The sequence below is a fragment of the Triturus cristatus genome, chromosome 7 (assembly GCF_964204655.1).
Source record: "Triturus cristatus chromosome 7, aTriCri1.1, whole genome shotgun sequence".
NCBI classification, from domain to species: Eukaryota; Metazoa; Chordata; class Amphibia; order Caudata; family Salamandridae; genus Triturus; species Triturus cristatus.
Genome location: NC_140590.1, coordinates 545692503 through 545718199, shown reverse-complemented (window position 1 = coordinate 545718199; position 25697 = coordinate 545692503). Strand labels below are relative to the sequence as shown.

General features: G+C 46.4%; 1 protein-coding gene across 5 annotated transcripts in view; it reads left to right on the top strand.

Moving 5' to 3' along the window:
• Positions 1-25697, top strand: part of ITGB4 (integrin subunit beta 4) — a 261824-nt gene that overhangs the window by 31315 nt on the left and 204812 nt on the right. For all 5 annotated transcript variants that reach the window (XM_085616984.1, XM_085616983.1, XM_085616982.1 and 2 more), the window contains exon 2: positions 10847-10938. In XM_085616984.1, the coding sequence (XP_085473110.1) occupies positions 10847-10938 (92 nt within the window). The remainder of the gene's footprint in view (positions 1-10846; positions 10939-25697) is intronic.

The window sequence follows — 25697 nt, the reverse complement described above, 5'->3', positions numbered from 1 at the left end:
CATCTATTTTTTCAGGTTCCAGGATCTGGTTCTCACCCGTGGCAGCTCTTCTCCCTGAGCCCCCTCTCTTTCCCCTCCTTGTTTTGCCACCAGTACGGGGAGGCTGTTTTATCCGTTGCCTTTCTTTATTCTCTGAACCTCTTGTAAAAAATGACTCTCGCTATTAGGTGCATTGATAGGACCCTCCCCCTTGTCTGACTCACTGCCACTGGTCAGAACAGTTTCCAATGACGTGGAACTTGAACTGATTGATTGTCCCTCCTTAGGTCTCTGCTGATTGTCTTTAGGTACTAAGTGATCGTACTTTTTGCAAAAGTGAAGATCCTGCCGTTTAGATAATCTTGCTCATCCCTCCTTAGTTTCCTGTTTTTTCTCTGTTTAATGTCAGATAGATGACGTTGCATCACGTCATTCAAAATTGCAAAATTCTTTTTGGTTGCCTCTGCCAAAGTCAACTGCTTGATCTCCTGTTCTAATACATCTATATCTTTCTGTAATTGTGAGACCTTCCTCTCACAATTTTCAATGAGAATCCCTAATAATCTGTTGGAATTCTCAGTTAGTTTCTTCTCCCAGGCGATTAAAAGATCCGCCTCGAGGTCATCATATGTGGGTATTATTTGTGACCTTAAACCCCTGAGAAGTAGGTTTTCCATCTGTGTGCCAGATTTGGTAATGGAAGTAGGCATGTACACGAGGAGTTTATTCTAATGATAGGTTTCTTTAATTTCACAGAGGAATATACCAAAGATTGTAGAGGTATTTGAAATGCGTTCTCACACACGCATGACTATGGGTTTTAAGGTGAATATATTGATCACTCTTCCATCACCTATTGGGGGTGGGTTTGTGCTTGCATCTGACAATCTACAGTCCTTATTTTAGGCTGTTGTTCTTTAATCAATGTCAGAAAAGTGTCATCACGTTTTTTTGACCAGCACACAGTCACAGATTGGTAATTGGCTCTTTCACTTTGTTGTCACAAATGTTTTCCTCCATCACCAATCAGCAGGTGATCAGGATGTCACTTTTTCACCCCCTATAATTTGGCTCAATAGTTAGGTTGGGCCCTTGATTGGCATGGGTGTCATGTTCATTCGTTCTACCTTGTGCGTGTTTATTACATGTGTCTTCTTAGCGGTGTATAATTATACCTCTAGACATGGGGAACTACAAATGTGATAATGTACACCAGTGTATGTATGGTGTTACATCGGTCTTTTGTTTGTGTTAAATACAGCCTTGAGAAAGTCGCTGGACGATTTCCCAGTGTATGCACCAAAACACGTGTTGGCTGAAGAGAAACTTTTAGAATAAAGAAAAATAAGAAACTCAAAATACTGTGTTAATATTTATGCATACAATGTGCAAATAAATGTTTAGATACACTACAGACGTGTGCTGAGGATTTCCTTTGAGTATTCAGTGGCCTCGGCTGCACTTTTGGGGGAGGTTGGTGGTTCTTCTCACCTTACAGCACCGTCCAGAATTCAGGATCTATTGAAACTAATATATGTGCGATTTTCCCGGGCGGCGTCGTTTCACCTAGCTCAATACCACTGTCCGTTCAGAGGTGTTCATCATGCACTTAAAAGTACTTTTTCTCTTCCCTGGCTCCAAGGGCTTTCATTAAAGTGAGGTTGGGAATTTTATTTAAGAACTTTTTTTTCTAATATTAAATGCTAGGAGCAGGAACTCTACCGCTGACATGTTTCTACCACCATCAGCCAAAACACATGTTTTTTTCTTGTTCTAAAGTTACATTTTAATAGATTTACAAATTGTAGTTGTTTGTAACAAACATTGGCTAGAACTCAATAGGTGTCACTTACGCAAGAGCTATTGGCTTTGCCAATATGTTTTAGCCATGTTGTACAACAGGGTGGCCACTGTTCAGCATGGCTAAAAGCTAGTGGCGTAAAGGAGAGTGGCGTGGAGCGGAGTGGAGTGTTGTAAAGTAGAGTATTATGGAATGTTATAGAGTGGAGTAGAGAGTCGTAGAGTGGCATAGAGTAGAGTTGAGTGGTGTGGAGTAGAGTGGAATGAAGTGGAGTGTCATGGAGTGCCACAGAGTGGAGTGGCATAGAGTGTTGAGGGAGTAAAGTGTGGTAGAGTGGTAGGGCATAGAGTGGAGTAAAGTGTTGTAGAGTTTAGTGACGTAGAGTGGAGTAGAGTGTCACATAGTGGAGTGGCATAGAGTGTCGAGGAGTGGTGTAGAGCAGAGTGGAATGGCGTAGATGGTGTTGCATAGAGTGGAATATAGAGTTATAGAGTAGAGTGGCGTAGTGCAGAATAGACTGTCGTAGCGTGAAGTGCCATTCAGTGAAGTAGTGTAGTATAGTAGAATGGCAAAGATTGGATTAGAGTATTGTAGAGTGGAGTGGCATCGATTGGAGATGAGTGTCGTATAGCATTGTAGAGTGGAATGACCTAGAGTGGCGTCAAGTGGAGTGGGGTAGTGTGCGCTAGAACAGAGTGGAGTAAAGTGGCATGGAGTGGCATAGAGGGAGTTGTGTAGAGCATCATAGAGTGGAGTACTCGAATAAAGACTTAATGAATGAATGAGTGGAGTACTGTTGTGGAGTGGCATGGAGTGGAGTACAGTGTTGTAGAGGGAAGTGGCATAGAGTGGTGAAAAGTGTCACAGAGAAGAGTTCAGTTTAATGGAGTAGAGCATCATAGAGTGGAGTATCATGGAGTGGAGCGGAGTGTAGTAGAGTGGTGTAAAGTGAAGGGGCTTAAAGTACAGTGGTGCATTGTAGATTGTTATAGAGTGCAGTGGCATAGAGTGCATTGGTATTGAGTAAAGTGGTGTAGAGTGCTGTGACAAAGTTAAGTGGTGTAGAATGCAGTGGCATAGAGTACAGAGTAGAGTGGAGTGGTGCAGCATAGATTGCAGTGGAGTGCAATGGCATAGAGTCGATTGACGCAGGGGAGAGCGGCGTAGAGGGCAGTGGCGTAGAGTAGATTAAGATTAGAGTGGAGTGTTGCAGAGTAGAGTGGAGTGGTGAGGTGTAGAATAGAGTGGCATAGAGTGCAGAGTCGTAGAGTGCAGTCTTGCAGAGTGGAGTGGCATAGAGTGCAGCAGCATAGTGTGCAGCTGAGTAGAGTGCAGTGGTGTAGAGGGCAGTGTTGCAGAATAAAGTGGTGTAGAGAGCAGTGTCATAAAGTACAGTGCTGCAGAGTAGAATTGGGTGGCATAAACTGCAGTGAATTAGAGTACAATGGTGTAGAGTGGCATAGTGTGTAGTGGCGAAGAGTAGAGTGTTGCAGCTTAGAGTATAGTGGTGTAGAGTGCAGTGGTGCAGAGTAGTTGACTAGGGGTGCAGTGGAGTACAGTGCATTGGTTTTGAGTAAAGTGGTGTAGAGTACATTGGCATAGATTTCAAAGGTTTAGAGTAGAGTGGGGTTGAGCACAGTGGCGTAGAGTGGATCAGTGTAGAGTGGAGTGGCACAGTGTAGATTGCAGTAGTGTAGAGTGCAGTGGTGTACAGTGTAGTGGCATAGAGTCCATTGGTATAGAGTAGATTGTTTCAGATTAGAGTGAAGTGTCATATAGTGGAATGGTGCTGGGTAGAGTGGAGTGGTGCAGAGTAGAGTGTAGTGGCGTAGAGCACACTGGCATAGAGTGGAGTGGTACGAAGTAGAGTGGAGTGGCCTAGAGTGGAGTGGTGTCGAGTACAGTGGCAAAAAGTGCAGTGGTGCATAGAAGTGTGGGGTAGAGCGCATTGGCATAGAGTAGGGTGGTGTAGAATATAGTGAAGCTGCATAGAGTGGAGTGTCTTAGAGTGCAGTGGTGCACAGTAGATCAGAGTGGCGTATAGAGTGGATTGGCATAGAATATATTGGCGTAGAGAGTAGTGGCATAGAGTGTAGTGTAGTGGCATAGAGTGCAGTGGCATAGAGTGCAGTAGATTGGCATACAGTAGAGTGTTGCAACCACATGTTGTCCAACTCATATGCAGAGGCACCATGTATTTCTGCCAGCGATGCAGTGCACCTCCATGTAGCACATACATACAGAGCCTAGCTTTAAGCTAGTTCCTGTGTGCTCCAACTACAGGGATAATGGGCACATATAACAAGGGCAGTTGCAATGAAATTAAGTCATGTTAGGCCATTAAGCCTTTCCAGATCATGGAAAACTGTCCGTCCAGCAAATCAAGCCAGTCAATCTTCTAAGCTCACTAAATGCTGAGCAGTGGTAGGGGCACAGTGAGAGTGGCATACTTCTGAACAGCTTCCCCTACATCAATACCCATCATGCCAGTCCGTAGCGACACTTGCTGGTATACATGAACCGTGGGAGGGTGTGTTTATCATACACTTAAAAGTACTTTTTCTCTTCCCTGGCTCCTAGGGCTTTCAGTAAAGCGAGGTTAGGAATTTTATTTTAAGACTTTTTTTTCTAATATTAAGGAGGGGGCACACTACTACTGACATGTTTTCTACCATCATCAGACAAAACACATGTTTTTTTTAAAGATTCTTTTTTAATAGATTTACCAATTGTAGCTGTGTATAACAAACATTGGCAAAGCCAATAGGTATCACGTATGGAAGTGCTATTGACTTTGCCAATACGTTTTAGCTATGTTGTTCACCAGGGGGGCTGCTGTTCAGCATGGCTAAAAGCTAGTGGCATAAAGGAGAGTGGTGTGGAGTGGAGTATCATAAAGTAGAGTGTCATGGAGTGTTATGGAGTGGAGTAGAGAGTCGTAGAGTGGCACAGAGTAGAATTGAGTGGTGTGGAGTGGAGTGAAGTGGAGTGTCATGAAGCGCCGTAGAGTGGAGTGGCATAGAGTGTTTTGGAGTGTCGTGGAGGGAGTAAAGTGTGGTAGAGTGGATTAGCATAGAGTGGAGTAGAGTGTTGTAGAGTTGAGTGACCTAGAGTGGAGTAGAGTGTTGTAGAGTGGAGTGGTATAGTGTGTTGTGGAGTGGTGTGGTGTAGAGCAGAGTGGAGTGGCGTAGAGGGTGTTGTATAGAGTGGAGTAAAATGTTGTAGAGTGGCATAATGCAGAGTAGATAGCCATACAGTGAAGTAGTGTGGTGTAGTATAGTAGAATGGCATAGAGTCGAGTAGAGTTTTGTAGAGTGGAGTGGCATACATTGGAGTAGAGTGGTGTAGAGTGTTGTAGAGTGGAGTGGGATTGAGTGGCGTTGAGTGGAGTGGAGTTGTGTGTCATAGAATAGAGTGGAGTAAAGTGGCATGGAATGGCGGAGAGGGAGTTGTGTTGAGCATTGTAGAGTGGAGTACAGTGTCTTAGAGTGACATGGAGTGGAGTAGAGTGGAGTGGCATAGAGTGGAGTAGAGTGTCATAAAGAAGAGTACAGTTTAATGGAGTGTGGTATCGTGGAGTGGAGTGTTGTAGAGTGATGTGTCGTAGAGTGGCCTAGAATGATGTGGCATAAAGTACAGCGTAGATTGACATAGAGTGCAGTGACGTAGAGTTCTCACAGGATGCGTGCCATGGAGATCTGGGACATGATGTCCTCCCTCACCCTGGATGTCATCTTCCTCACAGAACCCTGGCTTCACCCCACGTCCACACCAACCATTGCCACCACCATCCCCAAAGGTTACAAGATAACACACCCAGACCGAACCAACAAGCACGGAGGTGGAATTGGCATCATCTACAGGGACACCATTCACTTCACAACATCCCCAGAGAGTGCAGTAGAGTGGCGTAGAGTAGAGTGGTGCAGAATAGAGTGCACTGGTGAAGAGTAGGTGGTTTACAGTTCAGTGGCAGAGAGTGAAGTGTTACAGAGTAAAGTGGCAGAGAGTGAAGTGGAGTGGAGTTGTGCAGAATAGAGTGGAGTGTTGCAGTGTAGAGTGCAATGGAGTAGAGTTTATTGATGCAGACTAAAGTGGCATAGAGTGTAGTGGTGTAAAGTGCATTGGCATAGGGTTGTACAGAGTAGTGTGCAGTTGCATAGAGTAGAGTGGTATAGAGTTGAGTGGCAGGAAGTGCAGTGTTGCAGAGTAGGCTGTCGTACAGTGCAGTGGTGTATAGTAGAGTGCATAGAGTGCATGTGCATAGAGTGCTGGGCCACAGAGTAGAGTGCTGCATAGTAGAAAGGTGTAAAATCGACCATGGTACAGAGTAGAATACCGTGGCATAGAGTGCAGTAACTTAGAGTGCTGCAGAGTAGAGTATAGTGGCGTAGAGTGTAGTGGTGCAGAGTAGATTGGCGTCGAGTGCATTGGTTTTGAGTAAAGTGTTGTAGCTGGCATTGACATTGAGTGAAATGGTTAGAGTAGATTACAGTGGCGCAGAGTAGAACAATGCAGCGTAGATTGCATAGATTGCAGTGGCATAGAGTAGAGTGGCATAGAGTGGAGTGGTGTAGAATGCAGTGGTGAAGAGTGTAGTTCATTGGCATTGTGTAGAGTGGTTTAGAGTGGAGGGGCATAAAGTTGAGAGGTGCAGAGTAGAGTTCTGTGATACAGTGTGGGATGCTGTAATGTGAAGTAGTGCAGAGTATAGTGCAGTGGCGGGGAGTGGAGTAAAGTGGAGTATGCATGGTGTGGTAGCGTAATGCCATTACAGACAACACATCTTCAATTGAAATGACTATTACATTTGCACAGACATACAGTTTCACTGATAAAAGTATACAGTGTACAAACGATAATGTGTGGAAAAGTCACCACCCTAGTGTATTGATTTGTTTTGATCATATTAAAATATTTGCTTCCACCACACTTCAGAAATACCAAAAAATGTACTTCATTTGTGTTTCCTAATTTGAATATATTCTGAAATATCTGCACAGTTCATTTACGGACATTTTAATGTTGTGTGCTAGAAAAAAATAACATTATACAGCTGTCCTCCAGCACACCCCCAGTATCCAGCATGATTGTCACATAAATCCTTCCACCTTGAAATCAGAGAAAGAAAAGTAAACACCAAACTCGCTCAGAAGATAGACCTGAAATTTGACCTCTGTCTTTGAATGCACAGCAATTGTGACGAGATAAGTACAAGCTTGAAAGGCCTGTTTACAGAAAGCAAGTACTGGTGGAAGAATACAATAAATATGGTATGAGCCCCGGAATGGACGAACTCAGGCTGGGCAGCCTAACACAATTCCAGTACATAGAAAGCAAGTGTGACTTATAAACCACGAAGCCAATGGTAAGCAATGGGCAGAATTAATGTGTTGGGGAGTACGTCGCCAAGATGTCCTTAGCAGACCAACAGCTTTGCTATCTGGTAGGCTTCGACCTAAAAACAATGCCTCCAGGCGATTATTCCATAGATCTGAGATGGATATATTTATGGTTTATACATTCGAACAGAAACACATTTGCAAGTATAAGGTTGCAGACTGCACTAGTGAAAGATGGTCACATTACTTACACCCCCAGCAGCGTAGACGACTCCTAAAGACGGTATCACAGAGTGGCGATGGGCAGAAATCCTTTGCAAGGTGGCTCAATCTAGTGTGACAGTTGTGGCAAGCACTGTAGCTTTCTGATGTGGCCATCACTGCTGATATTACACTGGAGAATCTCTTTGCTTTTCAGGGTTTGGAGGCTGCTAGACTGTGGCCCTCACTACGGTACTGGTGGAGATAAGTTATATGTTAGAGACAAGGTTTTTCTTGGGAAAGCAGAGGGCCACGTCGCCATCTTTGGCACACAATGTTGGTGGCATCTTTGGCTACCAATTGAAGGTATCGAGAAGCTGTGATAGAAAAAGAAGCATACTACAGAGTCCTAGGCAGAATGTCAAATTTAACTTCCAAAATGTAAACTTTCTATATACAGTCAAGAAAAGATCATTTTTAGCGAAAAACAGAGTGAAGAGTTTTACAGAATAAAGAAAATTGCAATTTACATCCGGTCTCATTTCCTTCCACAGATTCACGTTCAAAGTCCTTTTTAGACTTCTGCACTAATCAGCAATGCATTTTCACTGGAGTCGGTGTAGGAGTCTGAAGTTTTCAAACATGAAAGAGGATGAAAACAAACACCCTTTCACATTGACCTTTGGAGGAATTTAAAATGATTTCCCATTTCTGATACTTGATACTTTTTATTTTCTTTAATTGCCTGTTACTTCAAAACACATTATCTTTTTTGTGTAATTGAGGCAGTTCTGGCACCAACAGAGGTCCGTTCTAGCATGGGAACCAAAGAATGGTTCCCTTTTTCCTGTTTGAGCAGCGGATTCTCATTTTGCCTGCGCCGCCCCGCAGGTCTTTGTGGTGTAAGTCTACTTCTCAGACTCACCTCCTTGAAGGGGTCATTGAACTGGTACAGATCACAAGGTGAGGAATCTGCGACTAGTAGCACCAATCAAAATAATGACACTTACCTTTGGTTCAACTCTTATTGGTGGATCCTCCAGCTGCAGATTCCTCATTGTCCACCTGTCTCCCTGTACTATGGAGTGGTGCTCTTAGATGGTTATTATATGCTTGAGTGATGTACATGGAGGGGAGCGCTTGGCAGAGTTGGAGGATTAACACACTCAACGCGTGATTAGGGCGGGGAGGGTGTGTGCTTGGATGGAGATCAAAAAGGTAGGAGTTAGGGCTGTGAGTAAGATGCAGAGGTTTGTCCTAATATTGTGAAGTTCAGAATAAAAGTATGGAGGTGAAAAAGTGAGAAAAAAACATCCTGAGTTCAGGATTGTTCGTAGCACCTTTTCCCCCCCCAAATGCACAACGCTAAACCACGTAAAAAAATGGCTACTCCTTTCTCATACAAGACCAAAGAAAGCCCTACTGTATCACTAGAGTTAGAGTGGAGCTTCTAACACAGTGGCCCAAATTATATGTTTGTGGTATGTGTACTCCGTCTCAGCGGCGAAGGAGCATACATACCACCAACATGTAGGTCCACCCGACTGACTTAAATGCGGGCAGACCTTCCGTCTCGCTACAGCAGTGACTACTCTGTACCCGCCATAGTCAAACCTCTCTGACAGTCAAGCTGAGTTAGAGCCATTGGACAAATGACTACATGTCCGCCACCCAATCAGGAAGGGTAGAGATGTAATAATTTTTTACTGTCCAGCACCGCCAGACAAACCCTGGTAGTGAGAAATTGTAAAATGTTCATGATGCTCCTCCTGCCATGAGAAATGACTCCCATGCCGAAGGGAGCATAATTTTTTCATTTTTGAAAAAGAAAATCCCGTTTTGGGATTTTCTTTTTTAAATAAAAAAAGAATACTGTTTGGAGCAGGGTTGCGTCATGCTGACGCAAACCTGCACCCAACAGTGGATCGCATTGACAGGAACCACTGTGACGGGGGTTCCTGCCAATGCTTTATAAATTACTTCCAGCTTGGCGATCATTTATTAATTTGGCAGTTGTGACCTCCACCAGGGCGACAGAGGTATTTACTCTGTTGGCTAGTGGAACAACAGCCCAACCGCCAATATATGAATGGGACCCAGGTTAGTGATGTAGTCTATGTACTTGTGTTTGCTCACCTGCTCAGGACATCCGCATCACATGTAACACCAGCCTATATGTAAGCAGAAGGAACCAGCCTCATGACATGTCCCTGCTCTAGCTTATAAGGTTCTCGGTGTACCAATATCCAGCTCGCATGCCAGTGTCAGAATCTACGCATATACCGGTGGCTGCATACATCTTCCAGGCAGCATCATCATGATTACATTGCCCTATATCAAGGTAGTATGAGCATTCGAGACATGTCTCTTCACCAGCTCACATGTTCACTAGGTCCTGACATATCCCCACACCAGTTCACAGATTTTCAATCAATATCAGCATTATACTTTTCCTTACAAGCTCATCTATTGCATGGCAGTGCGAGTATCAAGACATGCTTCTGCCCCATCAGCATCATGTCATGTCCCTCTTTCATAACATTGTGACGTTCGTGCACCAGGTTGCGTTATTAGGTGAAAACAACATTACGTGTCTCAGCACCAGCTCACATGATCTCAGACATTCTTTAACCTGGCAACCTTTCTCAGCACCACCTCACATGATCCCAGACTGTATCAACTTTAGAACATATCTCAACACCGCCTTACATTATCTCAGACAGTACAACATCAGAACATGTCTTAGCACCGCCTCACATGATAGCAGATAGCATCAGGACGAGTTTCTGCTCCAGTTTACATGACCTTAGACAGCATCAGTACCATGACGTGTCCCTGCTCCAGCTCACACGACCTTTAACAGCATCTGCATCTTAACAGGTCCCTGCTCAAGGTCACATATGGTTAGACAGTACCAGCATCAGTACATGTCCTTGCTCCAGCTCACATGATCTCATACAGTACCAGCATCAAGACGTGTCACTGCTCCAGTTCACATGACCTCAGACACCATCAGCATCATAACATTTGTCAGCACCACCTCAGGTGATCCCAGACAGCATTAGCCTCAGAATATGCCTCAGCACCGCTTCACTTGATCTTAGACAGCAGCGCCATCTGAACATGTTCCTGCTCCAGCTCACATGACCTCAGATAGCATCAGCAGCATAACATGTGTCAGCACCACCTCACATGAACACAGACAGCATCAGCACCATAACATGTGTCAGAACCACCTCACATGATCTCAGACACTACCGTCATCTGCGACTCCGTGCTTTAGCTCACATATCCTTAGACAGTACCAGCACCAGTGCATGTCTCTGCTCGAGCTCACATTATAAGAGACAGCATCTTAACATGTCCATGTTCCAGGTCACATGTCCATAGATAGTACTTACATTAGAATTGGCCCTGGCTCCAGCACACAAGTCACTCACTCTCTTGTCACGCTGTAAACTCCTCTGTCACTCTTTCTCCGTCTGCTGGATACCCAGGACTTAACTCTGATCATTTGTTGTAGGTGGAGGAGAAGCATGGACCTGCCCTCTCAAAGACTGTGGGTCCTGACCCTGATGCTGGTGTTCCTATGTGGAATGTGCAAAGCGAACAAACGTAAGTGCACCATGTCTATCTGGATGAACCCCTTTGTGGCTGGACTGGAGGGAATGGGTTTGGGAAAGACACATCTGTCAGACTTCTGGTTATGGACATTACTCTCTGTTCTGTTGGCGTCGCACATTGTACTGTGCTGGTTCTACTCATTGCTCTCGACTGGATCCACATGTTGTATCCTGTTGGCTCTGTATATTGCTCACTTTTAACTCTGTACATTCTCTACATCAGGACTTTGCAGATTTCTCCTATTTGGCTTTGGGCAGAGCTCACTTTTGGCTCTGCACATTGCTGTCCATTAGTTCTGTATGTTTCTCTGTGTTGGCTCTGCGCATAGCACATCGTTGACTCCTTAAAACTGATCTTTTCGGCTTGGCGCATTGCTTTGTTGGCTTTGTCCATTGTATGGTGTCTGCTTTGTACATTGTTCATTTCTTCTGCTTTGGTTTCGGTTAACGCTTTACAAAGTTCTGTGTGGGGTCTGTATGTTTCTGCGTGGCTCTGCGCATTGTCAACTCTGTAAATTGCTGCACATTCGTTGCTCTTTACACTTCTCTTTTTTGGCACTGTATATGTTCTCTATAAGCCTCGGCGTAGTTTGCGGAGTTCGAAGTGCAAACAAAACTCCGCCGCGCTATGCGCAGCTCCGCGAGCAGCAGACTGCGTTAGATAAATGCCGTTCACTGTGATTTTCAGTGGCAGGTGCTTGTCCGCACTGTGCAATCATCGCAAATGGCATCATGCACAGCGCAAGCGGGAGCTGCTTCCTTTCTGCCACTCGAGTAGATTTTGACTCGAGCGGAAGCTTTCTCAACACGAACGGACGGTTTCTCAACACGAGCAGTCGTAAGCATACGTGACCACTCGCAATGAGAAATCTGAACGCCCGCATTGAGAAATCTGGCAGGGAGGTTAATTTTCCACGCTCGTGATCGCCAACTTGATGTTGACGAATGCGAGGCAGGAAAAAAACTCCGCAACGCGAAGCGGAGTTTTTCGGAACTCCGCAAGCTCCGCGTAACGAGGAATGCGGAAAACTCGTCAAGCGGAGCGGAGTTCACCGCCCAGACTTAGTTCTGTGTTGGCTCTGTGTGTTTCTAATTTGGCGCTAATTATTGTTGACTCTGTACATTGCTTATTATTCGGTTTTTATACTGCTTAGCTTTGATGCTGTACAAAGGTCTCTTTCGGAACTGTATATTTCCCTGTGTTGGCTCCGTTTGTTTCCCTGTGTTTGCTCTGTACGTTTCTGTGTTGACTCTGTATGCTTCCCTGTGTTGGCCATGTATGTTTCCCTGTTTTGTCTCTGTATGTTTCTGTGTTGGCTCTGTATGGTTCCCTGTGCTGGCTCTATATGTTTCCCTTTGTGGGCTCTGTAAAGGTCCCTGTGTTGGCTCTGTATGTTTCCCTGTTTTGGCTCTGTATATTTCTGTGTTGGCTCTGTACGTTTCTGTGTTGACTCTGTATGCTTCCCTGTGTTGGCCATGTATGTTTCCCTGTGTTGTCTCTGTATGTTTCTGTGTTGGCTCTGTATGGTTCCCTGTGCAGGCTCTGTATGTTTTCCTTCGTGGGCTCTCTATAGGTCCCTGTGTTGGCTATGTATATTTCCCTGTCTTGGCTCTGTATATTTCTGTGTTGGCTCTGTACGTTTCTGTGTTGACTCTGTATGCTTCCCTGTGTTGGCCATGTATGTTTCCCTGTGTTGTCTCTGTATGTTTCTTTATTGGCTCTGTATGTTTCCCTGTGCTGGCTCTGTATGTTTCTGTGTTGGCTCTGTGTGTTTCCCTGTGTTGGCTCAGTATGTGTCCCAGTGTTGGCTCTGTGTGTTTCTGTGTTGGCTCTGCACATTGCTCAGTGTTGACTGTATATTATTCATTATTTGCACTTTTCATTGCTCTCTTTTGGCTCCCTACAGAGTTCTGTGTTGACTGTGTGTTTCTCTGTGACGGCTCTTTGCATTGCTGTGTCGACTCATTGATTGCTTTTTTCGTTGCTCGCTTTGGCTCAGTGCAAAATTTTGTGTTGGCTTTGTGTGTTTCACTGTGTTGACTCTTCATATGTCTCAGTGTGAACTCTGAATATTCCTTATTCGTTGCGTTTTTAATTGCTGTCCTATGGCTCCTTCAAAGTTCTCTGTTGGCTCTGCATGTTTCTCTGTGGTGCCTCTGCACATTGCTGTGTAGGCTCTGCATGTTGCTCTGTGGTGCCTCTGTACATTGCTGTGTTGGCTTTGCGTGTTGCTCTGTGGTGCCTCTGCACGTTGCTGTGTTGGCTCTGCGTGTTTCTCTGTGATGCCTCTGCATGTTGCTGTGTTGGCTCTGCATGTTTCTCTGTGGTGCTTCTGTACGTTGCTGTGTTGGCTCTGCGTGTTGCTCTGTGGTGCCTCTGCACGTTGCTGTGTTGGCTCTGCGTGTTGCTCTGTGATGCCTCTGCACATTGCTATGTTGGCTCTGCATGTTGCTCTGTGGTGCATCTGCACGTTGCTGTGTTGGCTCTGCGTGTTTCTCTGTGGTGCCTCTGCACATTGCTGTGTTGGCTCTGCGTGTTGCTCTGTGCTGCCTCTGCACGTTGCTGTGTTGGCTCTGCGTGTTGCTCTGTGGTGCCTCTGCACGTTGCTGATTTGGCTCTGCATGTTGCTCTGTGGTGCCTCTGCACGTTGCTGTGTTGGCTCTGCGTGTTGCTCTGTGGTACCTCTGTACGTTGCTGTGTTGACTCTGCGTGTTGCTCTGTGGTGCCTCTGCACGTTGCTGTGTTGGCTCTGCATGTTACTCTGTGATGTTTCTGCACGTTGCTGTGTTGCCTCTGCTTGTTTCTCCGTGATGCCTCTGCACATTGCTGTGTTGGCTCTGCATGTTGCTCTATGGTGCATCTGCACGTTGCTGTGTTGGCTCTGCATGTTTCTCTGTGGTGCCTCTGCACGTTGTTGTGTTGGCTCTGCATGTTGCTCTGTGGTGCCTCTGCACATTGCTGTGCTGGCTCTGCATGTTTCTCTTGGGTGCCTTTGTACGTTGCTGTGTTGTCTCAGGATATTTCTCTGTGGTGCCTCTGCACATTGCTGTGTTGGCTCTGCGTGTTTCTCCGTGATGCCTCTGCACGTTGCTGTGTTGGCTCTGCATGTTGCTCTGTGTTGACTCTGCACGTTGCTGTGCTGTCTCTGTATATTTCTCTGTGGTGCCTCTGCACATTACTGTGCTGGCTCTGCATGTTGCTCTGTGGTGCTTCCGTACGTTGCTGTGCTGTCTCTGTATATTTCTCTGTGGTGCCTCTGCACATTGCTGTGTTGGCTCTGTATGTTCTCGGTGGTGCCTCTGCGCGTTGCTGTGTTGGCTCTGCATGTTTCTCTGTGGTGCCTCTGCACATTGCTGTGTTGGCTCTGCATGTTTCTCTGTGGTGCCTCTGCACATTGCTGTGTTGGCTCTGCATGTTGCTCTGTGGTGCCTCTGTACATTGCTGTGTTGGCTCTGCTTGTTGCTCTGTGGTGCCTCTGCACGTTGCTGTGTTGGCTCTGCGTGTTTCTCTGTGGTGCCTCTGTAAGTTGCTGTGTTGGCTCTGCGTGTTGCTCTGTGGTGCCTCTGTACATCGCTGTGTTGGCTCTGCATGTTTCTCTGTGGTGCCTCTGCACATCGCTGTGTTGGCTCTGCATGTTCCTCTGTGGTGCCTCTGTACATTGCTGTGTTGGCTCTGTATGTTCTCGGTGGTGCCTCTTTACATTGCTGTGTTGGCTCTGCATGTTTCTCTGTGGTGCCTCTGCACGTTGCTGTGTTGGCTCTGCATGTTTCTCTGTGGTGCCTCTGCCCATTGCTGTGTTGGCTCTGCATGTTTCTCTGTGGTGCCTCTGCACGTTGCTGTGTTGGCTCTGTATGTTCTCGGTGGTGCCTCTGCACGTTGCTGTGTTGGCTCTGCATGTTGCTCTGTGGTGCCTCTGTACATTGCTGTGTTGGCTCTGCTTGTTGCTCTGTGGTGCCTCTGCACGTTGCTGTGTTGGCTCTGCGTGTTTCTCTGTGGTGCCTCTGTAAGTTGCTGTGTTGGCTCTGGGTGTTGCTCTGTGGTGCCTCTGTACATCGCTGTGTTGGCTCTGCATGTTTCTCTGTGGTGCCTCTGCACATCGCTGTGTTGGCTCTGCATGTTTCTCTGTGGTGCCTATGTACATTGCTGTGTTGGCTCTGTATGTTCTCGGTGGTGCCTCTTTACATTGCTGTGTTGGCTCTGCATGTTGCTCTGTGGTGCCTCTGTACATCGCTGTGTTGGCTCTGCATGTTTATCTGTGGTGCCTCTGTACATTGCTGTGTTGGCTCTGCATGTTTCTCTGTGGTGCCTCTGCACATCGCTGTGTTGGCTCTGTATGTTTCTCTGTGGTGGCTCTGTACATTGCTGCACTGCCTCTGCATGTTTCTCTGTGGTGCCTCTGCACATCGCTGTGTTGGCTCTGCATGTTTCTCTGTGGTGCCTCTGCACATCGCTGTGTTGGCTCTGCATGTTTCTCTGTGGTGCCTCTGCCCATTGCTGTGTCGGCTCTGCATGTTTCTCTGTGGTGCCTCTGCCCATTGCTGTGTTGGCTCTGCATGTTTCTCTGTGGTGCCTCTGCACGTTGCTGTGTTGGCTCTGTATGTTCTCGGTGGTGCCTCTGTACGTTGCTGTGTTGGCTCTGCATGTTTCTCTGTGATGCCTCTGCCCATTGCTGTGTTGGCTCTGAATGTTTCTCTGTGGTGCCTCTGCCCATTGCTGTGTTAGCTCTGCATGTTTCTCTGTGGTGCCTCTGCCCATTGCTGTGTTGGCTCTACATGTTTCTCTGTGGTGCCTCCGTACATCGCTGTGTTGGCTCTGCATGTTTCTCTGTGGTGCCTCTGCACGTTGCTGTGTTGGCTCTGTATGTTCTCGGTGGTGCCTCTGCCCATTGGTGTGTTGGCTCTGCATGTTTCTCTGCGGTGCCTCTGCACATTGCTGTGTTGGCTCTGCATACGTTTCTCTGTGCTTACTCTGTACGCAGTGTTTGCGCTCTATGTTGCTCTTTGTTTACTGTGCGCATTGCTCATTGCTTGCACTTTTCATTGCTGTCTGCTGTATCTGTGCATTGTTTCCTTTAGGCTTTTATATGAATGCATGTTTTCTGTATGTATACATACATAGGGTTTCGGTGTCTCGGTGTACTCCTGCCTGCTGGATCTGTACAGGTAAGGGGACACCGTCAAGGGCATTGAAGTACCTAGTGCTCGAAGGCTGGGCAGGTGGCTGTGGGGGCGCTCCTTGCTTCGAGCAGTTGTGAGCTTTTTACATGCGATATTTCTACTGCAGCCTGGCTGCTGTACGTGGAGCTGTCTGAGGGGCTGGCGGGGCCTCAGACAGACAGCAGGCGGGGCCATGCAGTTGCGGTGGTACACATGCAGTCGTTCTTTCATACGACGCGCCATCTTTACGCAGTCGCACATATCTACAGTTTGTATCACGAGATGGTGGAGCAGGGTTTCCAGAATCACAGGATTTCGAGATCAAGGGCCGAATCTAGGATCCGAGCCCAGGACATTGAGTTCAGAAACAAGCAGCCCCGGCACAGCTGCTCCCGGACGGTCACCCTCCGCCTCACGTGTACTTAACCCTCCACAACCCTCGAAGGAAGAGGCGGGACCTGGTCAGCTCTAAACAACGAGTAGTTAATGTAGGGGGGTTACAAATAATAGAGGACAGTTTCTGGAAATCAATGGCCAGCCTCCCCATTAGCTGCTCCAACTTCAAGAGCTAAACATCCCCTATATAACTGATCAGATGTAAGCAGCTCCTAGTCTTCTTTGGCACGCAAATATGGTGTAGCGATTCTGTGTCCCTTACCCAACAAATAATAATGGATTGTTTAGACCTAGATCATATAAAAAATATCAATTGGTTGAAGTATGTGAAAAAACCTACATACTCTAGATCTAGGGAGTCTATTCGAATTACCTGGAAATTGTGTATCTGTCTCAAAAAAAGCTTTAAAAACCCATTTCCTAGCCTTTGCCAATGATGCGAGAATGAATGTAAATCATAACAAACCATCTATAAGGGAATACTTTGAGGGCCCTCTGCAGGATGAGGGGTTATCCTCCTATCTGGAGTTTGTAACATTCCCTCGGCACAGATTGATTCTGTTAAGGTTTCGCCTTAATTATATCCCATGTCTGCTGGGCCCCCCTGCTGGCATTCATTCTTCTAATCATCTTCCTTGTTGCCCTTGTGATGATCTCCCCCGTCAAACGGATTTGCACATTTTCTTCTTTTGTACATTTTATTGCAATCATTGGAAAAGGTTTTTAACTCCTCTTTTGCGTAAGCTTAATTTGAGACAATGTCGCCCGGCCTTATACTTTTTACGAATGCTGCCTGATCCTCTAACCTGTCTTAGTGTTGCTTCTTTTTTATGTGCGTCTCTGAGAACTAGGAAAATGATCACTGATATGAATTGTTTTTTTTAGTGTTTTTATCTGTGATTTGTGAGCTTTTATGATTAATTCTGCATTAATTGAACACAGTACTTTTTTATTTGATTTGAGTAGTGCTTCCAATGACTCTCTCCCAGGCTGTGTAGTTGTCCGTCACTTAAGAAGAACGTGACCCCTTCACCATTGAAAATATATTTGTGTATGTAAATGTGCACATTTGTATTACCATTTTAAACAAGAGCGAGTAAATAAGAACATCAACTTATTTTCCACACAGGAAGGGCGAGTTACCAAAATATCGAGAGCCCCCGTCATAAAACCCTTTCACCGAGTGATGCAGGAAAACAGTGTTCACACAGAACAGGATATCCTTAACTACGAGGTCCAGGGCAGCCCTGATAAAAGATGCAAGGACAAGGGCACCTATCCCTCCCACTCCTCCTCTGTAGACCTCTCAGCAGTGCAGGTCCCTAGCTTGGGCCTTTCACTCTTCCTCTATAAGCCTCTCAGCAGCGCAGGTCCCTAGCTTGCACCTTTCACTCTTCCCCTGTAGACCTCTGAGCAGTGCAGGTCCCTAGCTTGAACCTTTCACTCATCCCCTGAAACCCTTGAGCAGTGCAGGTCCCTAGCTTTAGCCTTTCACCATTCCCGTGTAAACCTCTGAGCAGTGCAGGTCCCTAGCTAGAACCTTTCACTCTTCCCCTGGGAAAACCCTTGAGCAGTGCAGGTCCCTAGCTTGAGCAGTTCACTCCTCCTCTGTGGACCTCTCAACAGTGCAGGTCCCTAGCTTTAGCCTTTCACTCTTTCTCTATAAACCTCTGAGCAGCACAAGTCCCTTGCTTGAGCCTTTCATACTTCCTCTTTAGAACTTTCAGTGATGCAGGTTCATACACTGGACCTTTCACTTCTCTCCTGTAGACTTCTCGGCAGTACAGTGCTTGGGGCTTTCACTCTTCCCCTGTAGGCCTCTCAGCCATGCAAGTCATAAGCTTGGGCGTTTCACTCCTCCCCTGTAAACCTCTGAGCAGTGCAGGTCCCTAGCTTGAGCCTTTCACTCTTCCTCTATAAACCTCTGAGCAGGGTAAGTCTCTAGATTGAGCCTTTCACTCTTCGGGGCAGATTTATAAGCCCCTTGCGACACTTTTGCGCTGCTATTGCGTCACTTTATGTGACTCAGCAACTGTATAAACGATGCGCCACATTGCGACCCATTTAACAACATGATGCATCTAAGGAGATGCATGCCGTTGTAAAGCCCTGCTTCACAATATACCTGCGTCAGGTATAAGGTATGCAGGGAGGGCGTTCCCACGCAGGAAAGCCTCGTAGAAGTAACACAGTGAAATCTACAAGATTTCACTGCGCCACGTCTAGGACGTCACTGCGTCAAAACCTTACGCCTGTTTAAATCAGGCATACGGAGAGATGCAGTACAATAAGTATAGGCCTCCCCAGGCATTGCTGGAGTTGCGTCGTGCTTGCGACAGGACTCCAGCAATGCCTGACTTTTGCGCCAATAGATACGTCAGAATTTCTGACTCATCTGTCAATCCTTTTGCCATGGTGTGCCGTATTGTAAATACGGTGCATCCATGGTGGCGCAAGGTTATTACAGGCTGGTGCAGGGAAACTGATGCATCTATACAGGTCTGTCAGTTTCTTGTAAATCTGCCCCTTCCTCTTTAGAAAGTTCAGTGATGCAGGTCCGTACTGGACCTTTCACTTCTCTCCTGTAGACTTCTTGGCAGTGCAGTGCTTGGGCCTTCCACTGTTCCCCTGTAGACATCTCAGCTGTGAAAGTCATTAGCTTAGGCCTTTCTCTCTTCCCCTGTAGAACGTTCAGTGATGCAGGTCCCTAGCTTGGGCCTGTTTTTCCTCTTCTTCGGTAGGCCTCTCAACTGTGCAGGTCCCTAGGATGGACCTTTCACTCTTCCTCTGTAGAACGTTCAGTGATGCAGGTCCCTCGCCTCGGCCGTTCGCTGCTCTCCTGTAGACTATCGGCGGGGCAGGTGAGCCTTTCACTGTTCCTGTGTGGACCTCTTGGTGGTTCAAGCCCCTAGCTTAAGCCTTTCACTCTTCCTGTGCGGACCTCTCAGTGATGCAAGCCCCTAGCTTGGGCCTTTCACTCTTCCTGTGTGGACCTCTCAGTGGTGCAAGCCCCTAGCTTGGGCCTTTCACTATGCCTCTGTAGACCTTTCATAAGTGCAGGTCCCGTTAAATGCTGCTGATCCCTAGACCAGGCTTATTCCTGGTTCTTTCTAGATCTCAGAGTGCTGCAGCCCCTAGGATGAACCCTTCCCTTTTCTTCTGTAGACTGCTCTGCGGTGCAGATCCCTAGCCTGTGTCCTGCACTTTTCCTCTTCAGTCCTCTCAGTGGTGCAGATCCCTAGCCTGTGTCCTGCACTCTTCCTCTTCAGTCCTCTCAGTGGAGCAGGTGCCAAGCCTGTGCCAGTCACTCTTCCTCTGTAGATCTTTCAGCTCTAAATTTATAAGGATGAAATACTAGGGCTGTGTAAAGCAAGTGCCCCAGGCTAATGGTTTGCATTTCCTTGGTAGAGTCCTGTTTGAACTATGCTCCCAGGGTCTTCCAGCTTTCCTCTAGGCTGCTGCTAGCTGGGGACGCACCAAAAGTGTGTCTTGCTTTGTCCAGAAGGGAGTAACCTCTCCTCTTTATCCCAGGTGTATGGTATGAACACTGTAATATATGGGTATGATCCCTGCTCGAGGATGCATGCCTACATTATAGTGGCGCGTCTCTAGAGTGCTACCACGTGGCCCTGTTCCTCTTCCCCCCATCTCGGAAATGACATGCCCTAAATTAAGTTGTTTTTCAGATGTCTGGCTTTGGACTCGACTGGGTTCCTTCATGCCAGTCCATCATCTCCCCTCCCACCAAGAGCCTTCCCTGACTGACTGACTCCCTAAAATTTAAACAAAGGTTCTATCTGATTCAAGCTCGTCCCCTGTGCAGATCACCAAGATGGGCAAAGGAGCCCAGAGTTTGGTGCTTCTAAGAGCAAACCCATAGCAAGCTGTGTAGGTGTTGAGAACGCTCTACTGAACCCCCCCCCCCCCCCCCCCCGTTGGTATGTAGGTGGGTCACAGAGACTCTGCACGTTCCCCCTTCTTCCTACCTCTTGAACAATCAACAGGAAGAGGCCGTTTATGTTGTAAATGGGGTTCAGAGTGGGGAGATTTGCATATCAAAAGAAAGTCGAGGCTTGTGTGAAACCATACAACACAGTGGACTTGATAGGATACAAAGCGAGGCAGTATAGCCCATCGTGTCAATGCGCCTGCTGCCGCTGTGCAACATTCAGCTTAGACGGACATTCTTACTGGACCAGCTTTGCCTTTCATCCCTCTGAGTTTGTAATGGCCACTGTGAATTCGGGGTGATATGTACCCACAGATGACCTAGTCCTGTATGGTCGTCCCATGAGAATGAGTTACTATGTTAAACAATACCGTGGCGCTCGCCTAAATCCTTCTAGACAGAACTCCCCATTCAAACCAAAATCCTTGAAAGGGGCCTTTTAATTTAAAATAAACACAAGATTTACTGCACCACTGTCCCCTACAGGTACAAATAAACATGCAAAAATATACATAAAAACCAATAACTTTTGACTTTTTACAAAGTCATGCAATTGATAACACATTAAAAACATCGATGTGTTTTTTACACAGGTACTTTCAGTCCAGAAGTCTATCTACTCGGTGCTTTTCATTGGCATGCCGCACCTATCACTGTACACCCAACAAGCCCTTCACAACCAATGGCAGATCAGAACACTGATGTGGACATAAGGGGAAGACATACGTTAGGGGCAGTCATGTTCATTCAGTGCATGGCCTATGTGCTGGAAGCCTGCACAGCAGGCGTGTCTTTTTAAGTGCTTGCTGTGAACGGGTGGCGGACAGGGTCTGTCTGAAGGACAGCCAGAGGGTTCACACTGAAGAAATGCTTATTTTCATTTATATGGTGCACATGCAGTCTGAGTTGACGTCAGAGACCTTTAAAAAAAGGCACAATAGACAGTGTACATTACATACATTCAGAGCCGAAACACCTAAATCACATGCCTCATCAGAAGTAGTAAGTGCTATGTAAATAAATTGCCATGCACACGTGTCCTCATTACAGAAGTGCTCTCTCGATGAACAAAGGTTGTGAGTGAAGAATTTGAAGACCCACCGGACGAGAGAGCGTCGTGGCCAGAAGAGGCGCAAGATTTAAAACAAGCATTTGCAATGCAATAGGTCTTGCATTTGCTAGAGTTTGAGCTATTGGCATTGTAAATGACAATGCTTTTTATTTATGTGTTAGTTTTTAAAACATAATTAAAAGTCATCATTGTCATTTACAATGCCAATAGCTGAAACTCTTGCAAATGCGAGACCTATTGCATTGCAAATGCGTGTTTATTTAATTAGCAGTCGGATCATCGGGGCAACTGTGGAACATACTTTAAAGTGTGTGCTAATTATATTTACTGCTATATTCAATGTTTCAAGTTTGAAGGTGATTTTACTAATGCTTTTTACCGGGAATAATGAAACTGGAACCAAATGGTGGCTGGTATGGGGCTGTGGACCAAGGTCCGCTGTGAGATAAGATGCATTGGAACGGGGTGGTAGAAAAGTGGATAATCAAGCTTGTAAGGGAGTGCACTGCAGAGTCAGGGGTAAGGTGGAGGTAGTAATGAAGAGGGATTCTACCTGAAGGCTCGCACAGAGGGAGCCCGAGTAGTGTCACTTGCCTGATACTCCCACCTCAGAAACCGCCTATTCCCATCAAAGGGACAATACATGGAATAAAACACTTTTTGAGAGTGGTAACATTTAGAAAGAGATTTGGAAAGAGTGCATTTTACTGGGCTTTGTAAGACCAATAAGAGATTAAGGACGGCCCAGAAGCAGGCCTGGCTGGACATATAAGTGACAAATCGGGCCCACAGTAGCCCACCCGAATGCACCCTTGGCCCACCCAAATAAAAATTCCTGGAGCCGGGCCTGGATGTAAAGCAAGCGTCTGTGGCCACTGCACCCACCCTGCTCTGCAAAAGTAAGTTGAGACAAACTGTGGTCCCCTTCCCTTTGACCTCTGCCAACCAGTGAATCTTATATTAAATGCCTGTGTTCCCAATCAGATAGCGCCCCCTACTGTCACCACCCAGAACTACTTCTGCACTGCAGCCCCTGGACCAAGGCATGGAGACGCAGAGATGTTAGGTACCTGGTAACACCTGACAGGAGTGCAAACAACTTTTGCCAAAGGCAACTTTGGATCTATCGGCCATTTGTAGTGGTTTATCGAACTCCAGGTATCCTGGTCTCTAAATCCTCAACCGTAACCAATGTTCATTCATTGAACTATTGATTTCGGCTTTGCTACTATTTCATGTGATTGTAGTTGCAGCCATCGCTACATGTCAAGGAACCGTGTTTCAGCTCTTTGCCGCATTGACTGTGACTTGGTGTCTGCGCGTTCCAGCGTAAGAGGTGGCGCTGATTTCTGGGACTGCGTGCTGCTCTTGTCTCCCTAACACTATGACTCAGAGTTAGAGGAGTTAGGACCTGGCCAGCAAGTGCCTTCTGCCTCTTTGTGCCAGCAGGTTAATTGCAGAGGCAGTAGCCTCCATCTCTGCTGTATGACACTGCTATGGTTTCACCGTTCAGGCCATAACTTAGAACTCTATGGACTAGAGAAGTCTGCATTTCAGCGCAGACCACCCTTTCAATAGCTCCATTAATCTAAGGGTGTAATTAATACATCCTATTTTCAGAACGAATTCCTTTCACTGGCTGTGGAGCTGTATTGATTGTGTCAGCTCTGGTTTACGCTGCATCTGAAATGGACCGCCATGCCCCCTCCGGTGAGTTCATCTTCACTGCTGGACCATAGCTCCCATCCAGGAGTGCCAGGAAACTAAAGGAGGTGCTGCTCACAGCTGCGGTCCTAGAACCCAGAACCCCCCAGTGCCACCTTTGACACTGATAGGGACTCTCGATAGCAGGCAAGATCTGGCAAAACACAGATATTTCTCCCTGTTGGCTCTGTGCCTTGTTACCTAGCACTGCCCCAGCCTATTCCTCAGTGTTGGCTTCATACATTGACCAGTGGTTCACCACTATGTGCATGTATCTTACTCGCCTCTGTGCGTCTGCTCTGCTGATTGTGTGCTTTGGAATGTGTTGCCTTTATTCCTTCCTGTGTTCTGGATATTGGGGGTGTTCATTAACTTGTTAAGTCAGCATTGCTGCGTGTATTCCTCTGTTGCCCCTGTCTCTGTGCATTGCCCTGTCTTGGTTCCTTGAGTTGTTGAGCACCGGCCTTGCGCGTTGTTCTCTTTTGGCTCTGTATATTGCCCTCATGTAACACTGTTCAGTAGCTCTTCATTGGTTCTACACATTTGCTCTTTGTTGACTCTCCACAGTCGTCGCTGCTGGCTCCATATGCTGTTTGTTGGTGTTTGTACATCTTCAGCACTGGCTTCTGTTGGCTCTGTGCTTTGCTTCCTCTTGGCTCTGTGCATTGCTCCTTTTTGGCCTTGTAGATTGCTGTCACTTGGCACTGTTGACTGGCTCTTTGTTTTCTCTGTACATTAGGTCTCTGTTGTCTCCCTGTAAGTGCTCTGCACATTGCTCCATGTTCGCTTTCCATGGAGTCCCAACTATTCTGCATGTTACTCTATGATGGTTGTATACGTTCGTTTCCATGCAATGCTGCTTTTGGCTCTGTATATCACTCTCTGTTGATTCTGCGCATTGCTGCCTGTACCTCGTTTTCTGTTGCTTTGAATGAATGAATGATGCACATTTGTAGAGTGCACGGCTACTCAGCAAGAGTCCCAGCGCTAATATTCGCAGCCTAACATACCAGACTGCCACCCCTAGCCTTTGAAAAACCAAGTTTTAAGAAGTACACATCGCACTTCGCAGGTCGCTCACTGTTCAGTGCTCTTAGCTCTGTTCATGCCAATAGCCAAGTGAAATACAGATCACAGAGCATAATTACAGCTGCAGTTTAAACAAAGAAAGGAAGAATCGCCTGTTCCTTCTTCTGGGTCTGATTTTCAAAAACGAACAGTAATCATTCAATAGAAGCCAAATATGTATGGCAACACTATAGGTTATTACAGAAAAGAGAATCTCCACGTTTCTATGCATTCTGAGCTACAGCATTTTTTATCTGAGTTACATTAAACTGATTCTAATATCTTTATGAAACAAATTGCTAACTACTTTTTGGCGTGTTTAATTTCACGCTAATGATTCCTGTTCTAATCTTTATGGCTGAAAACATACTATCTCTTTCATGTGAAAGAGCAAGCCACCAAGCATTTATGCAGGTTGTGGAAGGGTGAAGTGTGACTATGTATTATATGGAAAAAAAATACCTTCTGCCCTCCGTTAAAAGGATATTGCAAATCTGCTCGGAGTTCCATAACCTTATTATAAAGGACATACTTGGTGACTGGCATTATCCTTATAATGCATGGCAGTAGTTTTTTTTTATCCCATACGTGATTATGATTCATACTTTGTTATATCATGCCTGATAACTTGATTCATAATGTGCATTATGCCTTGGCTTGACACGATGTTCGGTTGCTGCCCAGGATGGCAAAGGGGTAATTTGTTGGTCTGGACTGGTGGATTTCAGAAGCCTACTCCGTGGATTCAGGCCGGTGGAGTCGGGCCTGTCTTAAGGGGCTCGACTCCAGCTGCCTGAACCCTGCCCAGCTGTGGCCGAGCCTGGCTTTACCTGGCCCGGTGCCTTGAGGTCCCAGTTCTCAACTCAACAACTGTTTGAATGGTCCAGTTTTAGGGGTTTTCACGAGAGTAGCACAGTTCAGTTGCTCTTCAAGTCGTGAGACCCAAGGCCCTGATGAAAGAAAACAGCCCTCACTGCACCTTGATGCCGCGTAAAGTGTAGATGAAAAGGTAAACATTAGCAAAGCCTGAGCACAAATCTGTGCAGTCAGTTAAATGTACTGAAGTATGCAAAAAAGAGATAAGCGGAATACTCAAATTGATCTACTTACTTGAGCCGCATCCCAGTTTGTCGTTATTTTACTCACCATGCCAGCTCAGTTTGGACCCAGCTATATGCAAATCAGTCTTGACCCTGCCCCAATAGGAACAGTCCAGCCTGAACTGCCAGATCAGGTACTCCCTGAAACAGACCACAAGCAACCCAAGATGGTTTTGCCCTGATCGGGGCTTTTCGCTCGGGTGTATCTTGGTTCCAGTGGCACAGTGAGCATCAGGCAGTGATATTTCAGTGATAATTCATGCATAGTCTGACAGACTTATCATGGATGTTGTTTCATTGCTGCC